The sequence below is a fragment of the Sphaerodactylus townsendi genome, linkage group LG02 (genome assembly GCF_021028975.2).
Source record: "Sphaerodactylus townsendi isolate TG3544 linkage group LG02, MPM_Stown_v2.3, whole genome shotgun sequence".
NCBI classification, from domain to species: Eukaryota; Metazoa; Chordata; class Lepidosauria; order Squamata; family Sphaerodactylidae; genus Sphaerodactylus; species Sphaerodactylus townsendi.
This window is the reverse complement of record NC_059426.1, coordinates 69,523,630-69,542,431: the sequence shown is the minus strand read 5'-3', so window position 1 is coordinate 69,542,431 and position 18,802 is coordinate 69,523,630. Positions and strand designations below refer to the sequence as shown.

Below are 18,802 nucleotides of genomic sequence, written 5' to 3'. Positions count from 1 at the left end.
GAGAATAACCACAGGTTTGCATTTTAGAACTGTTTCTCATATTTCTAGATGTGTTATCTTTAATGGGAGAAATTATTGTCACTTTACATATGTATGTAATGTTTGTATGTATCATGGTAGTGCCTTCAAAAAAGCACAGCAATCTTGAACCATAGCAAGTATTTTGCTAAAATGGAAACAGTACCACAGCCATATTTTCTTGGCTTATTCTGTTTCTGCAGAGCATCTTAGCATGCTGTCTCTCCTCTGCCGTTGTGTCAGGGTAGAAGAAGATCTGGCTTTGGTCAGCAGCCTGTTTATACTGTGTTTCCTCAGGCACCTGGCCCAGCAGTGGCGCACATTCAGAAAAGTATCAGCTAAGAGCAGCACCGCCCCTCCTCCCCAGCCAGCTCCCCTTTGGTTCAACAATAATCACATTGCCACAAGTACTGCACTTGTAGTCTATGCGTAAGAATGTTCTTTATGCTCTACTGCTACATTAGCCCCAAAGACTCTTCTTTCTTGCATCATTGTTCTGTTTTGTACTTTGTCCCCTATTTCTGCATCTCAGTATGCAAAAGCAATGATTAAAGAGTTGCTCTGACTGTCTCTCCTTCTTTTGAGTCATTTCCTAAATTGTCATCTCTTTTGTGATCGTTGGGTGAAACATGGGAGACCTATGGCTGTCTTTGTAATATTTGTAATATTTTAACTGTACATACACATAAAAATCATAAATGGAAGCAAATAAAAGCAGCCAGCAACACTGTTTATCCTGTATCAGATTCCCAAAGTGACGCTATAGGTCTCTGCAGTCTTCCTCCTCTGCTCCCTACAGGCAGCAGATCAGTGTACACAAAAGAATAAATATGCTGATGAAAATAAACAGGGGGAAAAATCGTTGCAGGCAAGGAAGCTCTGTGTGCAAATCAGTAAGAAATGACTGCAACAGAGTAGCCACTAACCAGTACTGTTAACATCGCAAATATCTTTTAACATTGCACATTTTACTATTACTAGTCTACAAATGCAAGACCTCTATGAGTCCAAATGGTTGCCAGCATTGATCCCTGTTCCCTGTCTGGTTATTCTAGCTATTGCAATATTCAGTTGTTGGTTCTGTTTTGTCACACTGGCATTTAGACCTGGTGATTCACAATCACAATATGTTATGCTAGCACTCAACAAGCCCCCCTCCCCTCCCCCTTGGCCAAACTTTGTTTTGCAAGAAATGTGTGTGGCTTTGATTCATAAGGCACCAAAAATAGACAAAAGGTGATGCCTTATTTGTGTTCAGAGTCCACAGAATTCACAAAAGCTTTGTCTGCTCCACTGGAGAAAAGTAATTTGCAGGTCACAGGCATAGGGTTTCTGTGGAAGGTTTACTTATCTGAGGAATTTTATTCGTAACTACTAGGCATTATTTTTGGAGGCTTGCTAGAGCCTGCAAACAACAAATTAGATATTAGTTGGGTCAATGACAGGTCTGCTTGGCATGAAGAAGGCCCCGGGTTCAATATTCCCAGCATCTCCTGCTAAAAGGGCCAGGTGGCAGGTGATGTGAAAGACCTCTGTCTGAGATCCTGGACAGCCACTGCCACTCCAGGGTAGACAACACTCACCTTGTCGGACCAATGGTCTGATTCAGTATAAGGCATCTTCACATATTCATGTGAATTACTAGATTAGAAATTCAAATCCACTTTCTTCAGCTCCAATCACTGAAAAGGAAACTAGCCCCATAGTTTTATATAACTTGCAAAACATGGTAGGGGAGGAGCTTAATGTCATCCCTGCTAGAGGTTGTGACAGGAGTTATGTTCACAAAGATAGCTTGAAGGCCTGAATTTAAGAGGGCTGTGATTTAGTGGCTGAATACCAAGCATCTTTTTAGTACTATAGCTCAGTCATTTCAAGGCAGTGGCAGTGGTGTGTGCAGGTGTGTGTTCCATACGGGCCTTGTATGTGAATGCTGGCAGTGAACAAGATGAAACACTCACTTTTGCTTACATGTGTGTTCTCATCAATACAAGCTATTTGTTACTATACTAATTTCAGAAGCAAAGCTGCTAACCTCACTGGCAAAAGGCAAAACATTCTAGGGTTGCATTCCTATGTGCATTTACCAGGACATAAGTACCATTTTATTCAGTAGAGCTTGTTTCTGAGTAAGCCCATTGAAAGCAAAAAAACATATTTTTGAAATTCACTTTGGGCATTGTCCAAGAGCTTGCACATATCCAAAAGACTGCTGGTGTATTCCTAGGAACAACAAATCCTCATGCAACACCACAAATATTTTAAAACTTCCTTGACTTTTAAAAGCTATTTGCTATGCATCATCAGGGCCTGCTGCTTGAGAAACTGTAGGCAAAACCCTCATTGGAGAATGGAACTATTCCCATGGCTCTTTGGACTGCAGCCAACCTGATTAGCAAGCTGATCCATAATACATTTAAGACAAAACACTTGGATTTCTTAAACCAGTTTAATCTCATTGTGTAACTGGGACTCACTTGGGTTAATTCCAAGTAATGACTGGCCTGGGCAGGGGAAAAGACTACCTACAATTAACAGTAGAGGAAAATTAAGTTCCAAGTTACTGAGAAATGAATGAGCCCTGTTCTACAACTGTTTCAGAGATGTTCTATAGGTAAAACTGAATGATAATTGAGGATTTAGCAGCAAGTTTTATATGAAGACTTTATTTGTGCTAATGTATATCCTGCAGTTGATTAGATTGTACATGGATATGATGAGATCATACGTTTACCTTTCAATTCTGTTTTGTAGCAATCCAAGTGCCAAGTTTAACCCCAGGTGCTCTCTTAAAGCAGGCAAATATTATTACCCTCTTATGCTAGTTTTTTAAAAAAAACAGGTCTGTTTATGCTGGCACGAGGTTTTCTTTCCAGAGAGGAAACTTATTTGATTTTCATGGATTGTTAGGTACTGGTCACAGGGGAGCCATTCTACAATTTGGGGAAGGGAAGGGGAGGAAGGAGAGAAAAGGAGCCATTTTTCACAGTGGCCTAAGGTCCTGTTCTTGAGTTTGTTTAAAGTTAAGGTTTCAAATATGTCTGTTTTGTGAGGTATTATTGGTTTTTTTCCTCCTCTGTTTCATAGCTCATGTTAATTACAGTAAAGCTAACAAAAACAAGCAACCTCTCAAGAAAATAAAATTTGCATCTTTAGCACGCGGGCCCAGCACCAGAGGCATTAGAACTTGCAAAACAATTCTGAATACAGGGAAGTAAAATTACAGCATTCTCCAACAGCTGTGTCATGTATAGGGGGAGAGGGACATCAACCCTGGTGCAAAACCATGTTAAATTACCGTATATACTCATGTATAAATCGACCCGCATATAAGTCGAGGCACTTAATTTTACCACAAAAAACTGGGAAAACTTATTGACTCGCGTATAAGTCGAAGGGTGGGAAATGCAGCAGCTGCTGGTAAATTTCAAAAATAAAAATAGATACCAATAAAATTACATCAATTGAGGCATCAGTAGGTTAAATGTTTTTGAATATTTATTTCAAAGAAAAACAGTAAACTGGCTCTGTAAGTGGAAAAGAGGGTCAACAAGAACAATATGGTCTCAACAGCAACTTTAAAAGTACAAAAACCTTAGCTCAATCAGCAACCAAGCTAAACACAGGAGTTAAAATCCTTCAAAACTGGATTCCTCATCATCATCTGTATGTCCAAATGTAACCCAACTTAGATTTTAAGAGGGATATTATCAGAAATGGAAAATCTACTATTAGCTTCCATTGTAAACAATGGGGGATGGGGCACCCTTTTGGGGATCAATAACTTTGGATCCCCTGACCCAAACTTCACCAAACCTGGCTGGTATCATAAAGAGACTCTCCTGATGAGACCAGCCAGGTTTGGTGAAGCTTGGTTCAGAGAGTCCAAAGTTATGGACCCTCAAAAGGGTAGCCTCATCTACTAATAGCTCCCATTGAAAACAATAGGGAATGGGGGCACCTCCTTTGGGGGTCCATAACTTTGGACCCCCTGAACCAAACTTTACCAAACTTGGCTGGTATCATCAGGAGTGTCTTCTGAGGGTACCCTGAAATTTTGGTGTCACTAGCATAAAAACTGTGCCCCCTGCTGGCCAGCAAAGTAAAAACACACAAAAAATTTTAATGGCCCGCATATAAGTCGAGGGGAGCTTTTTCAGCATTAAAAATGTGCTGAAAAATTCGACTTATACATGAGTATATACGGTATGCTGTTAGTCCTAATACACTGAGCTGAAAATTACTCCCCCTCCCTTCACAGCATTGCTATGAAGTGACTTGACAGCACTTGATACACACAGAGATCCTTGCATCCGGCATTGGATCACCTCATACAACACCCTCAAAACTTTCTGTAGGGCAGCCACATTCTGAGAATTCCCTTTGTAGAGAATACTGCATTTAACAGTAAACTGTCCTCTTAAATGAAGCAACTGTAACTATGATTTCTTGCAGATTTTTCAGTGAGCCTTGTCCATGATATTTTCTGAGCGGGGGATAGAATTGCCGATTTCAGAACCAGCCTCTGCAATTGTCTATCTGTTAGGATTTCCTTCTTCAGCTTCTTGGAGATTAGGAGGTAGTGCTGGGGGAAGGTGAGGTTTGATGAGGGGAGGAAACTCAGCAGTGTTGTAATTCCATAGAGTACCCCCTCTAAAACTGGCATTTTCTCCAGGAAAACCAATTTTGTTGTTCTGACACCAGCTGTAATCCTTGGAGAGCTCCCAGCCTCACCTTGAGGTTGGTAGCCCTAATTATAAGAGAAGACTGATATGCAGAATTAGTTAGGAATGTTTTTCTTCAAGCTGTGAAATCTTACACTGATGACTGCAGATAATTTTCTCTCAAAGGTGTGAGCAAGGTAGTTTTTTTTAAGAAAATCCTAGCTGCTCACCACAATCCTGTATGTATTTCAGCAGAACTGACTTTCCAGTAAGGCTGTTCAGAATCAGACTTACTTGCCTCATTCTGAAACATTTCCACAACACCATTTCACGATCTGCTGTTCATTAGTGCTAACATCCTTTTATTTGAAATTTGAGAAAATGTTTATTTGTAACGGCACCAAGTACAGCCACGTGCAGTGTAGGTTTGAAAATGTTTTTCAGAGCAAAAGGCAAGTTACTACCTGGGATCTATGGGCCATCGCTTCCCAGGAGAAGTCATGCACTAGTTATATATTAGGGTTGGATGCTCTTGCTTTTCCAGAAACCAGACTATCTGTTGTCTCACCATCCTTATGGAATGTGCTACTGAAGAGCTTCCTTTTTCAGAGGTTTCAGAAAAGAAGTCTGTCTGATTTGTTTCCTGAACACTTGTCAGGAATCATAAGAGTTGGAAGGAGGCTTAAAGGCCACATAGTCCAACCCCCTGCTGAATGTCGGATCAGCTTAACAGTTTAGATTTTCTCAGCTTTCCCAATCTTTATGTGAAAACGTTTACACTGCAAATTACAAAAGCAAAAGAAGTCATCTGAATCCTGCGCAACCAAGCAGTACAATGCACATCTGGAAAATTAGAAAACAAGAACCTTCCTTTAATCAGCCTCCTCATATCAAAGTCAGCGAGTTATAAGGATTAAGGACCTAGGTGATCCCGTTTCGAATCATGGAAGGTTTGCTGGATAACCTTAGCCCTAACCCACCTCACTAGTCAGAGATGTTATGAGGATAAAATAATGGTGAAAGGAGAACGATATAATCCCCTTTACCTCAACCCCCAACCCCCCTCTCAGCTTTTCTTATTGCTAAGACCAAGAACGCAGCGAGTGTAAAAAAACTGCAAACTTTTTCCTCCGCTCCCAAGAGTAGCCGTCTCCAGTTATTCACCCACGCGCTCGCTAGCAGAGCCCCATATTATCACGTGGGCGGAAGTCCTCCTTCATCAAATCTTAACCCGTTCTTCCCCGTCCCGCTTCTACAGCTTTCCCGTAACGCAGTTAGCACATTGTCCAATAGGAAGGCATCTTGGGAGAAAGAGGCGGGCCCGTCAAGGGAGAGAAGTTTGGTATATCTGCTTGACTTTGGCGGGAGGTAGGAGAATCGGGGAACCCGGGCTTACGATGCTAACCCAACCCAAGATGGTCAGGAGGCAGGGTCTGTTTCCTACAGTGGGCTGGAATAGGGGGAGTCGCTTGGGTAAAGATCGGTGAGATCAAACGCCCCCCCCCCCCCCCCGGGAGGATTTTCCCTTTGAGAGATACCAGCCTTGAGTGGCGGCCTAGAGTAGCTGAATGTTATTCCAAAAGCTCATCTAATTTAAGACTGCTTTGGTCTGGAATTGCGGGAAACTGATGTGCTTTTAAGGGTTTGCTCCACCTCCTCTGTCGCCCCTAAAATTCATAAAGCAACGCAACGGGTACGTTTTTAAAGGTTTGGTTAGGGATCAACAATTAGCCTTCTCCTCCGAGCCAGTCCTGGTGCCCAAAGCGTGCTAGTTGAGTGGCATCCTCCAGTTACCAACTCAGAAGCAAAATGTGTTGAAGCCACGTGAAACGACTGTTGAAGAGGGGGGAGGGGGGTCTGATATACTCTGATGGGTCTGCAGCCTTCTATGAGTGCCTGTTTATTTCCGTCTGTGCCCTACTTCTGTGTTTGTAAACAAAGCAATGTTACAGAAATGTCCCAAGGTGGTAAAGTGGTCTTCTCCAAACTGGACCAACCCAGGAAGCACTGGCCCTGGTGCTTTTTGCCACTGGGGAAAGAGGGGAGCACAGACCTATATTAATCATGCCATCAGCTTCATCAGAGCACATCAGTCCAATCCTGTGCTCAGTTATTGGGCAAGTCAGTCCCACTGAATTCATATATATGTAAAACTCTGTCAAGTCGCAGCCAATTTAGTGCAACCCAGTAGGTTCTTCAAGACAAGAGTCTGACAGAGGTGGTTCATCATTGCCTTTGTCTGCATAGTGACCCTGGTATTCCTTAGTGGTCTCCCATCCAAGTACTAACCAGGGTTGACTCTGCTTAGTTTTCCTTGGCTTATTTTGTCATTCTATTAAAGACATTGTACTCCTCCCATAAACTAATAGGTTCTGGGGCAATAATCCCCACTATGTGCTGTTGCGTCACAGCCATCTCGTGGCGAACCCATCCAGAAGGCATTCCAGGCAAGAGACAAGTGGAGGTGGTTTGCGTTGCCTCCCATCCAAATACTAACCATGGCCAGCCCTGTCTAACTAAACTGAGCTATTTGTGTTGCTCAGCAATGCCGTAACCATCACTAAAAAACAAGCCCATAAAATGCAGCAGTAATCACTCTTTGGCAAAGTGCCTAACAGGCATAACATTCATTAAATGTTGAAACACCTTTGAAATGAACTACTGATATCTGTTAGTAAGTTTGACAACTTTTCAGAAGGTGTTCACTTTCTGAACTCCAAATGCCCTGCAGAATAAAAAGGACTTTCATTGTTTTTAAGGCAAGTGTAGTCGCAGCTGGATTGGCTTTGTACGGTTGATATGTATGCAGGGGTACAACCTGTGGCATAAGAGGTTAAGAACTCGTGTATCTAATCTGGAGGAACCAGGTTTGATTCCCAGCTCGCCGCCTGAGCTGTGGAATTCAGATTAGCCTGTACACTCCCACACACGCCAGCTGGGTGACCTTGGGCTAGTCACAGCTTCTCTGAGCTCTCTCAGCCCCACCTACCTCACAGAGGCCGTTTCCGCACGGCCCATTTATGACGGCCTGGGGGCCCCAAATAAGGCACCCCCAGGCCGCCGTTCGCACAGGCGCCGCTGCTGCAACGCAGCAGCGGCGACCTGACTCTTCTTCCCTCCCCCCAGGGCGGCGTCAAGCCGCCCTAAACAACAACCCTTTAAAGGGTTGTTGTTGGGGAGGGAGCGTCTTCCCTGCGGCGCGGTGCGAACCGCGCCGCCGGGAAGACGCTGTCTCCCGTCTCCGCCCCACTCACGGTGTCCTCCTCGTCGCCTGCGGGGCGTCGCAGCCCCGCCCACACTGTCCTCCGACCTCCAGGGGTCGGAGGGCAGTGTGGGCGGGGCTGTGACGCCCTGCAGGTGACAAGGAGGACACCGTGAGTGGGGCGGGGGAGGGCGCAGAGGCGGCTCCGTGCGGAGCCGCCTGCCGTCTGCCGGCCTCCGCTTCGCCCGTTCGCATGCTTGCATGCGAACGGGCTTCCGCCCCCACGCCGCCCGCACTCTTGGCGGCGTGGGGGCGGCAGGAGGCCGTGCGGAAACGGCCAGAGTGTTTGTTGTGAGGGGGGAAGGGCAAGGAGATTGTAAGCCCCTTTGAGTCTCCTGCAGGAGAGAAAGGGGGGATATAAATCCAAACTCCTCCTCCTCCTGTAGGAACTAAAGCAAACTCCTGTACAATGCTGAATTAGTGAACACATAATTTGCAATAAAACTGGAAGTGCCATGCATGCCTACTCAGAAGTACTACTATTCAATGGGGCTTATCTAGATAACTAAGCATAGGATTGAAATAACAGAGGCCTAAATCATGTTCCAAATTGGAAATGGCTGTGCAGATACTGAAGATGGAGTCCTGTGCCCATTTAATTGGATGTCAGCACTATTAAATTTAGTGAGACTTACTTGTGAGTAAAGAAGTATGAGATTGGGCTGCAGGTCAGAACAAGTAAAGTGTATAAACAATTTTTACTCTAATTCTGAACTTATAAACTTGAGTTTTCTCAAAACTTTGGGTTTTTACAGTGGGTAAAGAATTCGCTTTTTGATCTACCTACAGCCATTAAGTATGCACTTGTAAATGGGCAGTTTGTAAAATTCTAGATAGCTGTTCAACTGCTTCCAAATTGGAATATGATTTAAGCCTCTATGCTTACTTATCTAGATGAGTCCCTAGTGGGTCTAATTTGGAATCAGTATCTAGTGATTGCAACACAATAGGTGTTTATCCTTAGCTTAAATATGTACTCCAAAAATGTTAGCAGTACTAATAATGAATTTATTCTTATTTTTAATCTCCTAGTGTCCACTTTGAAGCCTATGGGGATTTTTCCTAACCCAGAGGAAAGGTGACATTAGGAAACAATAGTGAATAACAATTTCACAGGTGTTTCATTCCCTGCACCTAATGTGGATGACCTTGGCAGCTTCTCTCCTTGAGCATGAAGTGCATCATTACTGGTGGTAATGTGAAAGGTAGGGCAAGAATCTGTTTGGATATGGGTCATTCTCCTCTGGAGAGTGCTGACATTGGGCTTGTGTTCCTCAAGGAGGGAGCTATTTGCCTTAAGTGAGCAGAGGAATGAGAGGCTTCCCCTTCTAGAGCTACTGAATAGTTTGGGCATTACAAAAGATTTTATTTATTTATTTATCAGCCAAATCCTCAGTTTAAATGGCAGATGGTGTAGAATGAGGATGCGCATGAGATTGCTAAACACTCTTGCATCAGATCATACCATGTGACTGATTTGCACATTTCAGAAATAACTACTCTATTTAGAGGGTTTGCGATCTTGGTATCGGAATGAATGGTTACTGCAGGGAAAAAAATTAATCCATAGGAGCTCATATCTAGTTTTCAGCCTCAAGGGAGATTGCCTACCTGGAATTTTTACAGCCATGTTGCATGAACGTAGTAGAGGGAAAGCATGCTGATGAGGGCTTTGTATCCTAAAAAGGTAATTTCCTGTTGGGCTGGGAGAAAGGCTGGAAAGAAAGGAAGTGGTGGTGGTGGGAAGCTTTGTGGCACTGTACTGGAGAGATAATGGAAAAGAGTTGTTTTGATCTGGGTGGGCGGGGACTTCAGCAGTGTTTCACCTCACTGCAGAATAACAATAAACAATGGTCCAAGCTGATGTTTTAATGGAAGCGAGTCTGTGCAAGATGATGTCAAGCCTGCGCTGTGGGGGCTGTGGTGAATGCACTGATAGTCACTTCAACTTATTCATGATGATTCAATGTTCTTCTGTCCCTCCATGCAGCTCTGGGAAAAGCGGTGCACTCTCTCTCCCGCATTGGAGATGAAGTCTACATTGAGCCGCTGAAGGAAGGGGTAAGCAAGGGTCTGAGAGCGGAAGACGACAGCTTTTGTTTAAAAAAAGAAACACGAGGAGTGTAGAAGGGGACAACCCACAGCAAAATGAGTCAACCCACAGCAAAATGGGCCAAGGAGGGTCAGACGATTCCCAACATCTGAGAAGAGGGATCCCACTGAAATTCTAGCAAACATAGTTTGTGTCCTGCAAGTTGGATGCTACTGGAATATAGGGATTTGTTTAGACTGAGTTTAAATGGTTGTGGGCAGAAAGGAATCAGGGAGTTTTGTTCACTTGGAAATTGGAGCGTGGGCTTTGAGTAAAACATTCTATCACTGTAGAATAAGAAGCTAAGGTTCTGTACTTATTAGGTATAACTCTCCAAAGTTTGATAAAAACAAAAAGTTTTAAAAGCGGAAAATGGTTATTCATTAGTGAGATGTCACCTATGTGACAAAGTGAAGATGTTCCAGCAGCACAGTGCAGATGTATTTCTCAAGATATGTGCGTATATAATACAAAGTCTTGTGTGCTACTATTTTTCTACTCATTGTTGACATGTTATCTGGTGATGGGCATATGTGCAGACCAGTGAATTCTGTATCTGTACAAAGCAGTCTTCAGCTACTAGGGGACTACAAGGAAGCTGGGAGCCTTTTGATTGACTGCAAATCTGACATTCTTGATGCTTTGATTCTCTCTTTCCAGCTCTCTTTACGTGCAGTAAATGCATCTCGTTCGGCATATGCCTGCTTCCTGTTCGCCCCACTCTTCTTCCAGCACTATGCACCTGGAGAATCAAGGCCTGTCCCTGATGCAGGCCCTGTCAGATGTAAAGTGCTTATGAAGGTTAGTTATATTGGGTTATGTGTAGGTTGCAGGCTGTTCTTGGAAGGACCAGTACAGCACCTGCTGTCTGTGACAATAGCCTGGCTCAGAGAAACATGAGCAATGATAGAATTGTTATGCACGGTACCATTTCAGACTGTAGGTGGTAGCGACCTATTTGAGCATTCCCCCATGGAATAAAAGCTCTACATAAAGAAAACTAGCATGTCAGAAATGAGGGTAGGCTAAACTTCTTTGTTTGACATTTAGTTTTATGTGTGCACAAAGTTGTATTATAATAAGAGTCATTCATTCAAGACTTCTAGTCTGAGCACTGTAATCCAATTAGGCTTGTCTGCTATGGTTCTGAACCAGGCTGTTTTCTGTCGGGTAGTTGTAACATATCCTGTATTTTACCACATGGACTCCTCCTTGGAAGTATGATTATAGAAAGGATGATACTTGAGGGCATGCAATGTGCCTTGTTAATGACAGACAGAAATTCTGAATTTGAAGCCGAGTTGGTGTATCATTCAGAAACAGTAGAAATTCTGTTGTGTTTGCCTCTTCCCACACTTGGAAACTGACACCATGCATTTTCATACTTGCATAGGATTAAACCCCATTAAATTCAGGAGGATTTCCTGTTCATGCATACATGAAAGGATCAAGCTGCAAGACCACTTCCATGTATGGTTTTTGCCCTGTGTGGCCAATTGGACGTCCCCGCTTTTTGGGCAGAAATTGGGCACACAACTCTTAGGGCTGCTGTATTTTCCCCCTTTTCAACCTTTAGAGCTTCATTTCTGTTCACAACTGAGTGCAGTGTCTCTTTAACCACAGCTCTGTGGTGCTGGAGGAAGGGGAAGCATTCCCTGGGTGGGGCGTGTGATTATCATTGCTTTGGTTAGCGTTAGCCCAAGGGAGAGGGAGTGTAGTGCAGTGAGTGGTGCAGGAACTTCATCTCTGCTGCCACCCCACTGGCTACTGCTTCCACTGCATGTTTTCCTGCCCACATATAGAGTTGGCCCAAATGGGATAAAATTATTCCATTCTGCCACTTTACTAATTTTGTATTTTAAAAATGAGATGTACACTTCAGGATGTCTATTTTCTTTTCTATTAAACTGAAGAGGACAGTAAAAGGAAGCTGAGAGACCATGTGGTGTAACGATTAGTGTATTAGATAATGACTGGAAAGACCCGAGTTCAAATTCTATTCTGCCAGGATCTTATTGGGTGACCTTGAGCCAGTCGCATGCTCACGGCCTAACCTACACTGCACTGCAGGGGGATAAAAATGCATGGGCAAAGTTAATGTGAAATGTTTGTCGTGGTTTTAGTCATGACAGTTAAATGAAATAGTTCCAGGGTCCAACATCTCAGAGCCTCAAACACTGAATAAAAACTGAAGAGAGATCTGTTCTCTACTGTTCAGATGCTGCAGTGTGCAGATGTTTAGTCTGATCTAGCAAGGCTGGCTAGTGTTATGAATTAATAGAAGCTGCAGTTGGATACAGGGGTGTTGAGCTGTCAGAAATATCGTTTTTAAACTATTGTGATTCTCATGGTCTGTGCACCCTGTGTTGATTACCAAATATTTTCAAGGCACAAGGAAGCAAGCACACACCAAGTTCTGCAAAAAGATCACTCCATCATTAATCAAATTGCCAAAAATACACTTTTATTTATTCAGGCTTTCAAACTGAACAGTTTTGACTGTAAGTGGAAATAATTTTGTCAGCTGAAAACAAGAACCGTCTGAAATGAAAGTGAAGCATCCAGTAGTGGGATCCAAACATTTAAGTAACAGGTTCCCATGGTGGTGGGATTCAAACTGTGGCATAGCGCCAAAGGGGTTGGGCGGGGCATGACAGGGGCGTGGCTGGGCATTCCAGGGGCGGGGCATTCCTGGGCGGGGCTGTGGCAAGGACGTAGCTGCTGCGCCGGTCCTTGGGCGGGAAACGAATGCGCGCAGGCTGCCACGCACGCCAGTGCACCTCCTGCTACACTGCTTCAAGTTCTGCGCGCTACTGCTGAGAGGAGGGGCGTAACTAAGGCAAAAATCACGTGGCAAAATCACCAATTAGTAACCCCCTCTTGGCACACACAAATAATTAGTAACCTACTCTCGGGAACCTGTGAGAACCTGCTGGATCCCACCTCTGGAAGCACCCCATCTTGGTCTTCTGGGAGGGGAGTAGGTGTTATTGGATGCAGTGTTGCATTGTGCATTTGTTGCCTGCTTTGGGGAAGAATTCTGGGAGAAAATGTACATATAATTGTGGGTCTCTCTTGTTCCTTCCAGTCTTTCCTTGCTGTATTCCGCTCACTTTCCTTGCTGGAGAAGACTGTGGAGAAATGTCTCATCTCACTGCGTTTCTGCGCCAGCAGGCTCCGTGTGCAACTGCACTGCAAATATGGTGAGTGGTGGGCAGGAGGAACTGTCTAAACACAAAATGTGATACAGTGGGACATATGGAGGGATGCATGGCTTAGAGCACAACTGTGATGGAGAAACAATCAGCAGAAATTCTGCAAGTTTATCAGCAACTGGTGCTGAGCTAGAAGAATGGAATCCATGTGGTTCCAGATGTATTGGGAGAAAACAGCATGTTTAGCATGGAAGATCAGGAATTGAGAATTCCTTTTTTTGCTTATCTCTGAGGAGAAAAGAACAGGAAACCTGAGGCAAAGCTCTTGGTAGGAGTTGCTATGGTACATGTCCACCCATTTTGCCAAGCTCCTTCCTACCAACAGGGCCTAGTCGGGTTTCCAAGTCTGTTCAGTGAAGATATATAGTTGTTGCCTGTGCTTAGAAATTTCTCATTACTAAGCAATATAATCCACGTATATAAGGCCACTGTTTCAGCTAGTGGGGATGTGATGGTGAGAATGCTGGAGTACAGCTGCAGCACCAAGCCAGGAAGCTCACTTGGATGGCTTTGGGCTGGTGTCTCTCACTCAGCCTAACTTAATTCACAGAGTAATGGTGAGGATCAGCTGAAAGACTGATGATCACTTTTGGCATTTGGAGCTGTTTGGAGAAATGGTGGGATGTGTGGCATAAAAATCAACAAAATCTAGACTACTCCAGTGCTGCAATCACAGTGGGTCTCCCTATTCTGTCTCTGCATGACACTGGTCATCAGGCCAAGTAGGTAATAGGTCAGTTGGCATGGCTTCTGATTCTGAACATTCACAAGTTTCGGAAAACGAATTAAAGCAAACCTTTCAGCTTTTTCACAATTACTCCTTGTTACCTGAGACAAGAATAATCCCATACTCTGCCCAGTCCTTGCTACCATGTTGCAGGGGCAGTATGCTTGGCAGGTTCCTGGATAGCACCCAATCCCTGAAAAGTTTCCATTTTGTGCAACATTTGGAAGTACTAAGTTCCAGAAAATTGCATCTTTCTAAAAAAAAAAGCAACTCCTCCTCCTATCATGCTAGCATTACTACATTTGAATTTTGGATCTAAGATTTATAGCAGCATGAATTGGCCGTAACAATATCGTTTTAAAATTCTGTCTAAAAGCATTTTGATCATCATTAGAAGAGAAAAATTGTAATTGCAGAAGAATTTTTTCCCAGTTTCTCTGATTCCCCAATTTTTTTGACTGGGGATTAAGAAAAAAATGGTCTGTACATGCTGTGGTGGGAAGATCTTCATATATCTTGGGAAAAATTCTGTGGTGGTGTGGGGTCCTCTGGAAGACAAGGTTTCCTTATGGCTGCTTCAACTAAGCCTTTCTCTGCAGGTGTTATCAAGACCCATGACTTATTGTTCCAGGAGTGTGAATCACTGCAGGCAGTTTTTGACACAGAACAGTGCACCCATACTCTGCGTGCTCCTCCCAGGTTGGAACCATTATGTTTGCAATAAAGGGCAAACGAGATTGGTGTATACAAAGGATTTTGTGGTTAAAGTGTATACATTTGTCTAGTAATCTGCAGTAGCTTGGAAGAGGGGGAGGGATGTCCATCTGTTGTACAACTGCCACAATCCAGATGCACGGAGGCTTCTTTGCATAGTGGGCCAGGCTGTTGTGCAGTTGACGTATTTTAATGTATGAGCTTTGTATGGATGGATCAGAAGGTGTCCTGGGAAAATAGACTTCCCTCTGTTTCTGTAACTATTGGTTTAATTTAAAAATACTGAATCAAAATAATGTAAACCTTATGTAGATGCACATGAAGTTATGATAGGGAGAAAGTGGTGGGCACTTCGTGGTCACTCATGTTGTGTACAAAGATTGTTCCTTAATAGTTTAATTAGAACAACAGGCAGAGAGAGAGAGTTGGGTATGCTCAGCCAAGGAATCTGCTCACTGCCTCATTTTTATCCATTTCCCTCCTATGTCTGATTCAGGTTATTAGTGGATGCTGTGGTCCATTTCCCATTGACACTGGCTGAGGTGACAATGAGTGCCAGCCCTGGTGGGAAAGTGACCTTCCGAAGTTATCTGGAAGAAGAGCCAGGTGAGCTTCCCATCATTCCTCTGTTTTCACCTTGTCCTCAAAGCCCAACAAAATAGTTGAAGCTTCCTTGTCACTTCTTAACAGCATAGATGTTCTAATGCCTTTCTGTTCAGCCTTTTTTGCACATTTCTAAGCAGCTCTATTTAATTGTGCTGGTCTGTGTTTCTAAAGACCCACTCATTGACTATATGTGACAATGTGCTTGCTGCGACACAATGTGTCTAAAGTGTCTCCTGTGCATCTTTGCTACGGAAGGGGGGATGTGGCCAGGATAGCTGCTTGAGGAAAAAACTTCTTTATCACTGATTCAGAGGCTGGACAGACGATGCTGACAGAGCTGTGTTTGAGTGAGGATGAGTTCCAGGTATTCCATGTCAAGGAGGAGACACAAGTTACATTCTGCCTTAAGGAATTTCGGGTGAGTGAATTTCCAGTTCCTTATCTTGATTTGGGGTGGTTATATTTGCCGATTGTACCGTTTCATCTCTCTCTTTTAGGGTCTTCTAAGTTTTGCAGAGTCTTCAAGTCTTCCCCTTAATGTCCACTTTGACAGCCCTGGCAGGTAGGCCTTTTCTGGAAGAATCTCTTGAGGGCAATCTTTATTCCTGTTTTGTAAGAAGCCAGTGCCCTAAGTACCAATACTTCAGCGGGGAGCGGGGATGTCTTGACTACATTCGCTGATGCTCTCTCATGCCCGACTTGCTCTTTTTGAGTTCCCTGTGGCAGAAAAATCAATGTCTGAGAGTTGGGTCTTCATCTGTTTTCTTCTCACAGGCCAGCCATCTTCACTTTAGAGGACCCCCTGCTGGAAGTGCAACTGGTCTTAGCCACACTGTCAGAGACAGATAGTCACAGTTCCCAGATGACCAGCTGGTGAGCCAAGTTCTGCCCCACAAATTCTAGCACAAGGAGCTAACCCAAGCAGCAGAGGAGAATTTACAGGCAACTCATATTTATGTGACGGTTGACTTTTTGGTCTGTTTGGCACAGAAGGGTTTAACTTGGGGCTGCTGGATGACTTGTCATTTTTAATAGGCATTTTAACACTTGTTGAGCAGGTAAAATAATTCCTAATTAGGCCTGCCATCTTATCAGAAGACCCATGCTGTTGCCTTGGTTACTGTGGGAACTTTTCATAAATGGCATAACTGCTTTAAGGCAAGCATGTTGTGACGAATGCCCTTATAAGGCATTCAGTTTCCAGGGTGAGAGTCTGCTCTAAAGGGGTTAAGCCCCGGCCAGCCCTGATTGGCTAGAGGGAAATGGCAAGAATATAAAAGGAGTCAGCCAGAGTGCTGAGGGGCTTTTTCTTTTGGTTCTTTGTGCCTTTTGGTGCGTTTTGGCAGAATGAGCAGATCAAGCAGAGATCTGTCACTGCTGTTGGTCTGGCAGGAGTCAGACAGCGTACTCTGTAAGCTGAGGAAGCTTATCAGAGACATCAGGAAGCCCTGAGTTTGGTGAAGGGTGACCCGCCACTCAGGTGTTTGACGGAAAACCTCTGTCCAGACTAGAGTCTGTCCTAACCAGTACAGCCCCAGTCTTAGGAGGCCCAGTCCAGTGGCAGTGTGGCCAGTTTGCATGGTGGGAGAGGGAGGCTTGTGTGCCAGAATCCCACAGGGCATGAACTGGAAGTGTGTTAGTTTAGTATGGTTTGATACTCAGAAGAAAGACTAGTGTCAGACAGAAGAGGGAGTGTGATACTCTAAAGTCAAATCTTTTTCTGAAGTAAAATCTTTTCTTAAGAAAGTGGCTTACCCGCCATGTGTCTGTGAATGTTTGAAACTGGAGATTACCAGCAAGCATCCTCTGAAACCATTAAGCTCTTAAAGAACCAATAAACTTTGGAAACCAACAAGCTTTAAAATCCTCTCAGGTTACCTGAGAATCCTACATTTAAGCCAGTAATGGCTTTTCAAGGTTTTTTTGTTTTAAAGTTACAAGCAGTTCCAATTTCTATTTTGTTTGTGTGTGTTCCTAGAAAGAGTGTTGTCCATTTATCAGTTTATGGGCTACAGAACAGATTATAATTTTGGTGGCAGCGACCTTTAACATTTTTGTTTTTATTAGGGGAGGTCCCTCCAGCTAGAGAGGAAACAGTTTCCGGAGGGAATATCTCCCTTGGGCTTGGCACTTTGAAATAGGTGTCAGGGAAAGGGGAATTCCTTCTTCTCTCCTTCTCCTTCTCCTTCTGCCCCTGTTTGTGCTTTTGTTAACATTGGTGACATAAAGGTGGCTTGGACGTTTGGGACAAACGATCGCCTCAGTCGTGGGCTGTGCCCTGAGTTGTCACAGATGTATGCTATAGTTAGCCTGTTTTGGGGATTTTGTTTTGTTTTGCTAACTTTAAGTTTTCTAACTTAAATGATGGAAGTGTGAATCAACATGCTTCGTGTATCCCCCTCTCAGCTAAGGCAAATGCCCAAATTTAATAATGCCACATTCCCAAGCCCTCAGCCTTTCCTGATAGGGTTTGGTCTCCAGACCCCTGATCATCCTTGTCACTCTTTGCTCCATTCTGTCCACATCCTTTTTGAAGTGAGGCTTCCACAATTGGAATCAGTACTCCAGATGGGGCCTGACGAACTCAGTGTACATAATGACTGTGACATCTCACAATGTCTTGCTTCTGTTATTACAGCCCAAGACTGCATTACTTTTTCCCCATGGCATCACAGTGGCAGCTCATATTTAGCTTACAGTCCACATATACCCCAAGATCTTTTTCACACACAGTGCTACAGTTTTCTTCCATCCAGTTTGCTTACTTCTTATGTTTGTTATCCAAATGTAGAACTCTGCGTTTATCCTTGTTGAATTGCATCTTGTTCACATTGGCTCAGTGTGCTCAGGTCTTATTGAATTCTATCTCTATCTTGTGTCGTCTGCAAATGTAATGGTTGTCCCTCATCCAGACCATTTATAAAAATATTTGAAAAGTAACTATTCAGCATGGCTGAGCCCCTTGTAGCTTTCTCTGCCATTTGAAAAAGGATGTTGTCATGACTCTGGATGCTGAGCAGAGTTTGTCTCCCAGCACACATCAGGGAAGTTGAAGGCACCCATAACTACATGTTGTTTGGATATACTGTTAAGCAGCTCAAGGAGGGCAACCTCATACTTGTCAAACCGTACAGCATACTCCAGCTACAATACTGTTTGTCCTTCCTTATCTTCTGTCAGATACCTTCCACTGTGCTGTCACCTCCCTCTTCCAGTAGGTCTTGACAATATTTCCATTTCATTCATTCTAGTACAGCCAAGGCTGTTGCACCTGCTTATGACTTCACCAATGATGATATTGATGCCTACATGATTGCCATGGAAACCACATGTGCTGGCATGGATCAGGCGTGTCCATCTCCCAGTCCCACCTTCCCTACACGATGTACCAGTTCTGACACAAAAGACTTGGATAATGATCATGAAGAGACTGTGCCAGGCACACCGCCACAAAAAAAGGTATGTATGTGCAATGAAGGACTTGTTGGAGTAAGACTATATGCC

General features: G+C 43.8%; 1 protein-coding gene across 4 annotated transcripts in view; it reads left to right on the top strand.

Annotated features, from left to right (window-relative positions):
* RAD9A (RAD9 checkpoint clamp component A) overlaps positions 1-18,802 on the top strand; it is a 42,435-nt gene that overhangs the window by 19,621 nt on the left and 4,012 nt on the right. The window contains exons 1-11 of one of the 4 annotated variants that reach the window (XM_048483938.1): positions 5,977-6,050; positions 8,977-9,149; positions 9,935-10,005; positions 10,697-10,837; positions 13,125-13,239; positions 14,578-14,677; positions 15,189-15,298; positions 15,610-15,716; positions 15,796-15,860; positions 16,073-16,171; positions 18,550-18,757. In XM_048483938.1, the coding sequence (XP_048339895.1) occupies positions 9,116-9,149; positions 9,935-10,005; positions 10,697-10,837; positions 13,125-13,239; positions 14,578-14,677; positions 15,189-15,298; positions 15,610-15,716; positions 15,796-15,860; positions 16,073-16,171; positions 18,550-18,757 (1,050 nt within the window). In that variant the 5' untranslated portion in view covers positions 5,977-6,050; positions 8,977-9,115. Of the gene's footprint in view, positions 1-5,976; positions 6,051-6,092; positions 6,114-6,134; positions 6,156-8,976; positions 9,150-9,934; positions 10,006-10,696; positions 10,838-13,124; positions 13,240-14,577; positions 14,678-15,188; positions 15,299-15,609; positions 15,717-15,795; positions 15,861-16,072; positions 16,172-18,549; positions 18,758-18,802 lie in introns of those variants that run through there. The other 3 variants (XM_048483940.1, XM_048483941.1, XM_048483939.1) reach the window with 3 other exon arrangements.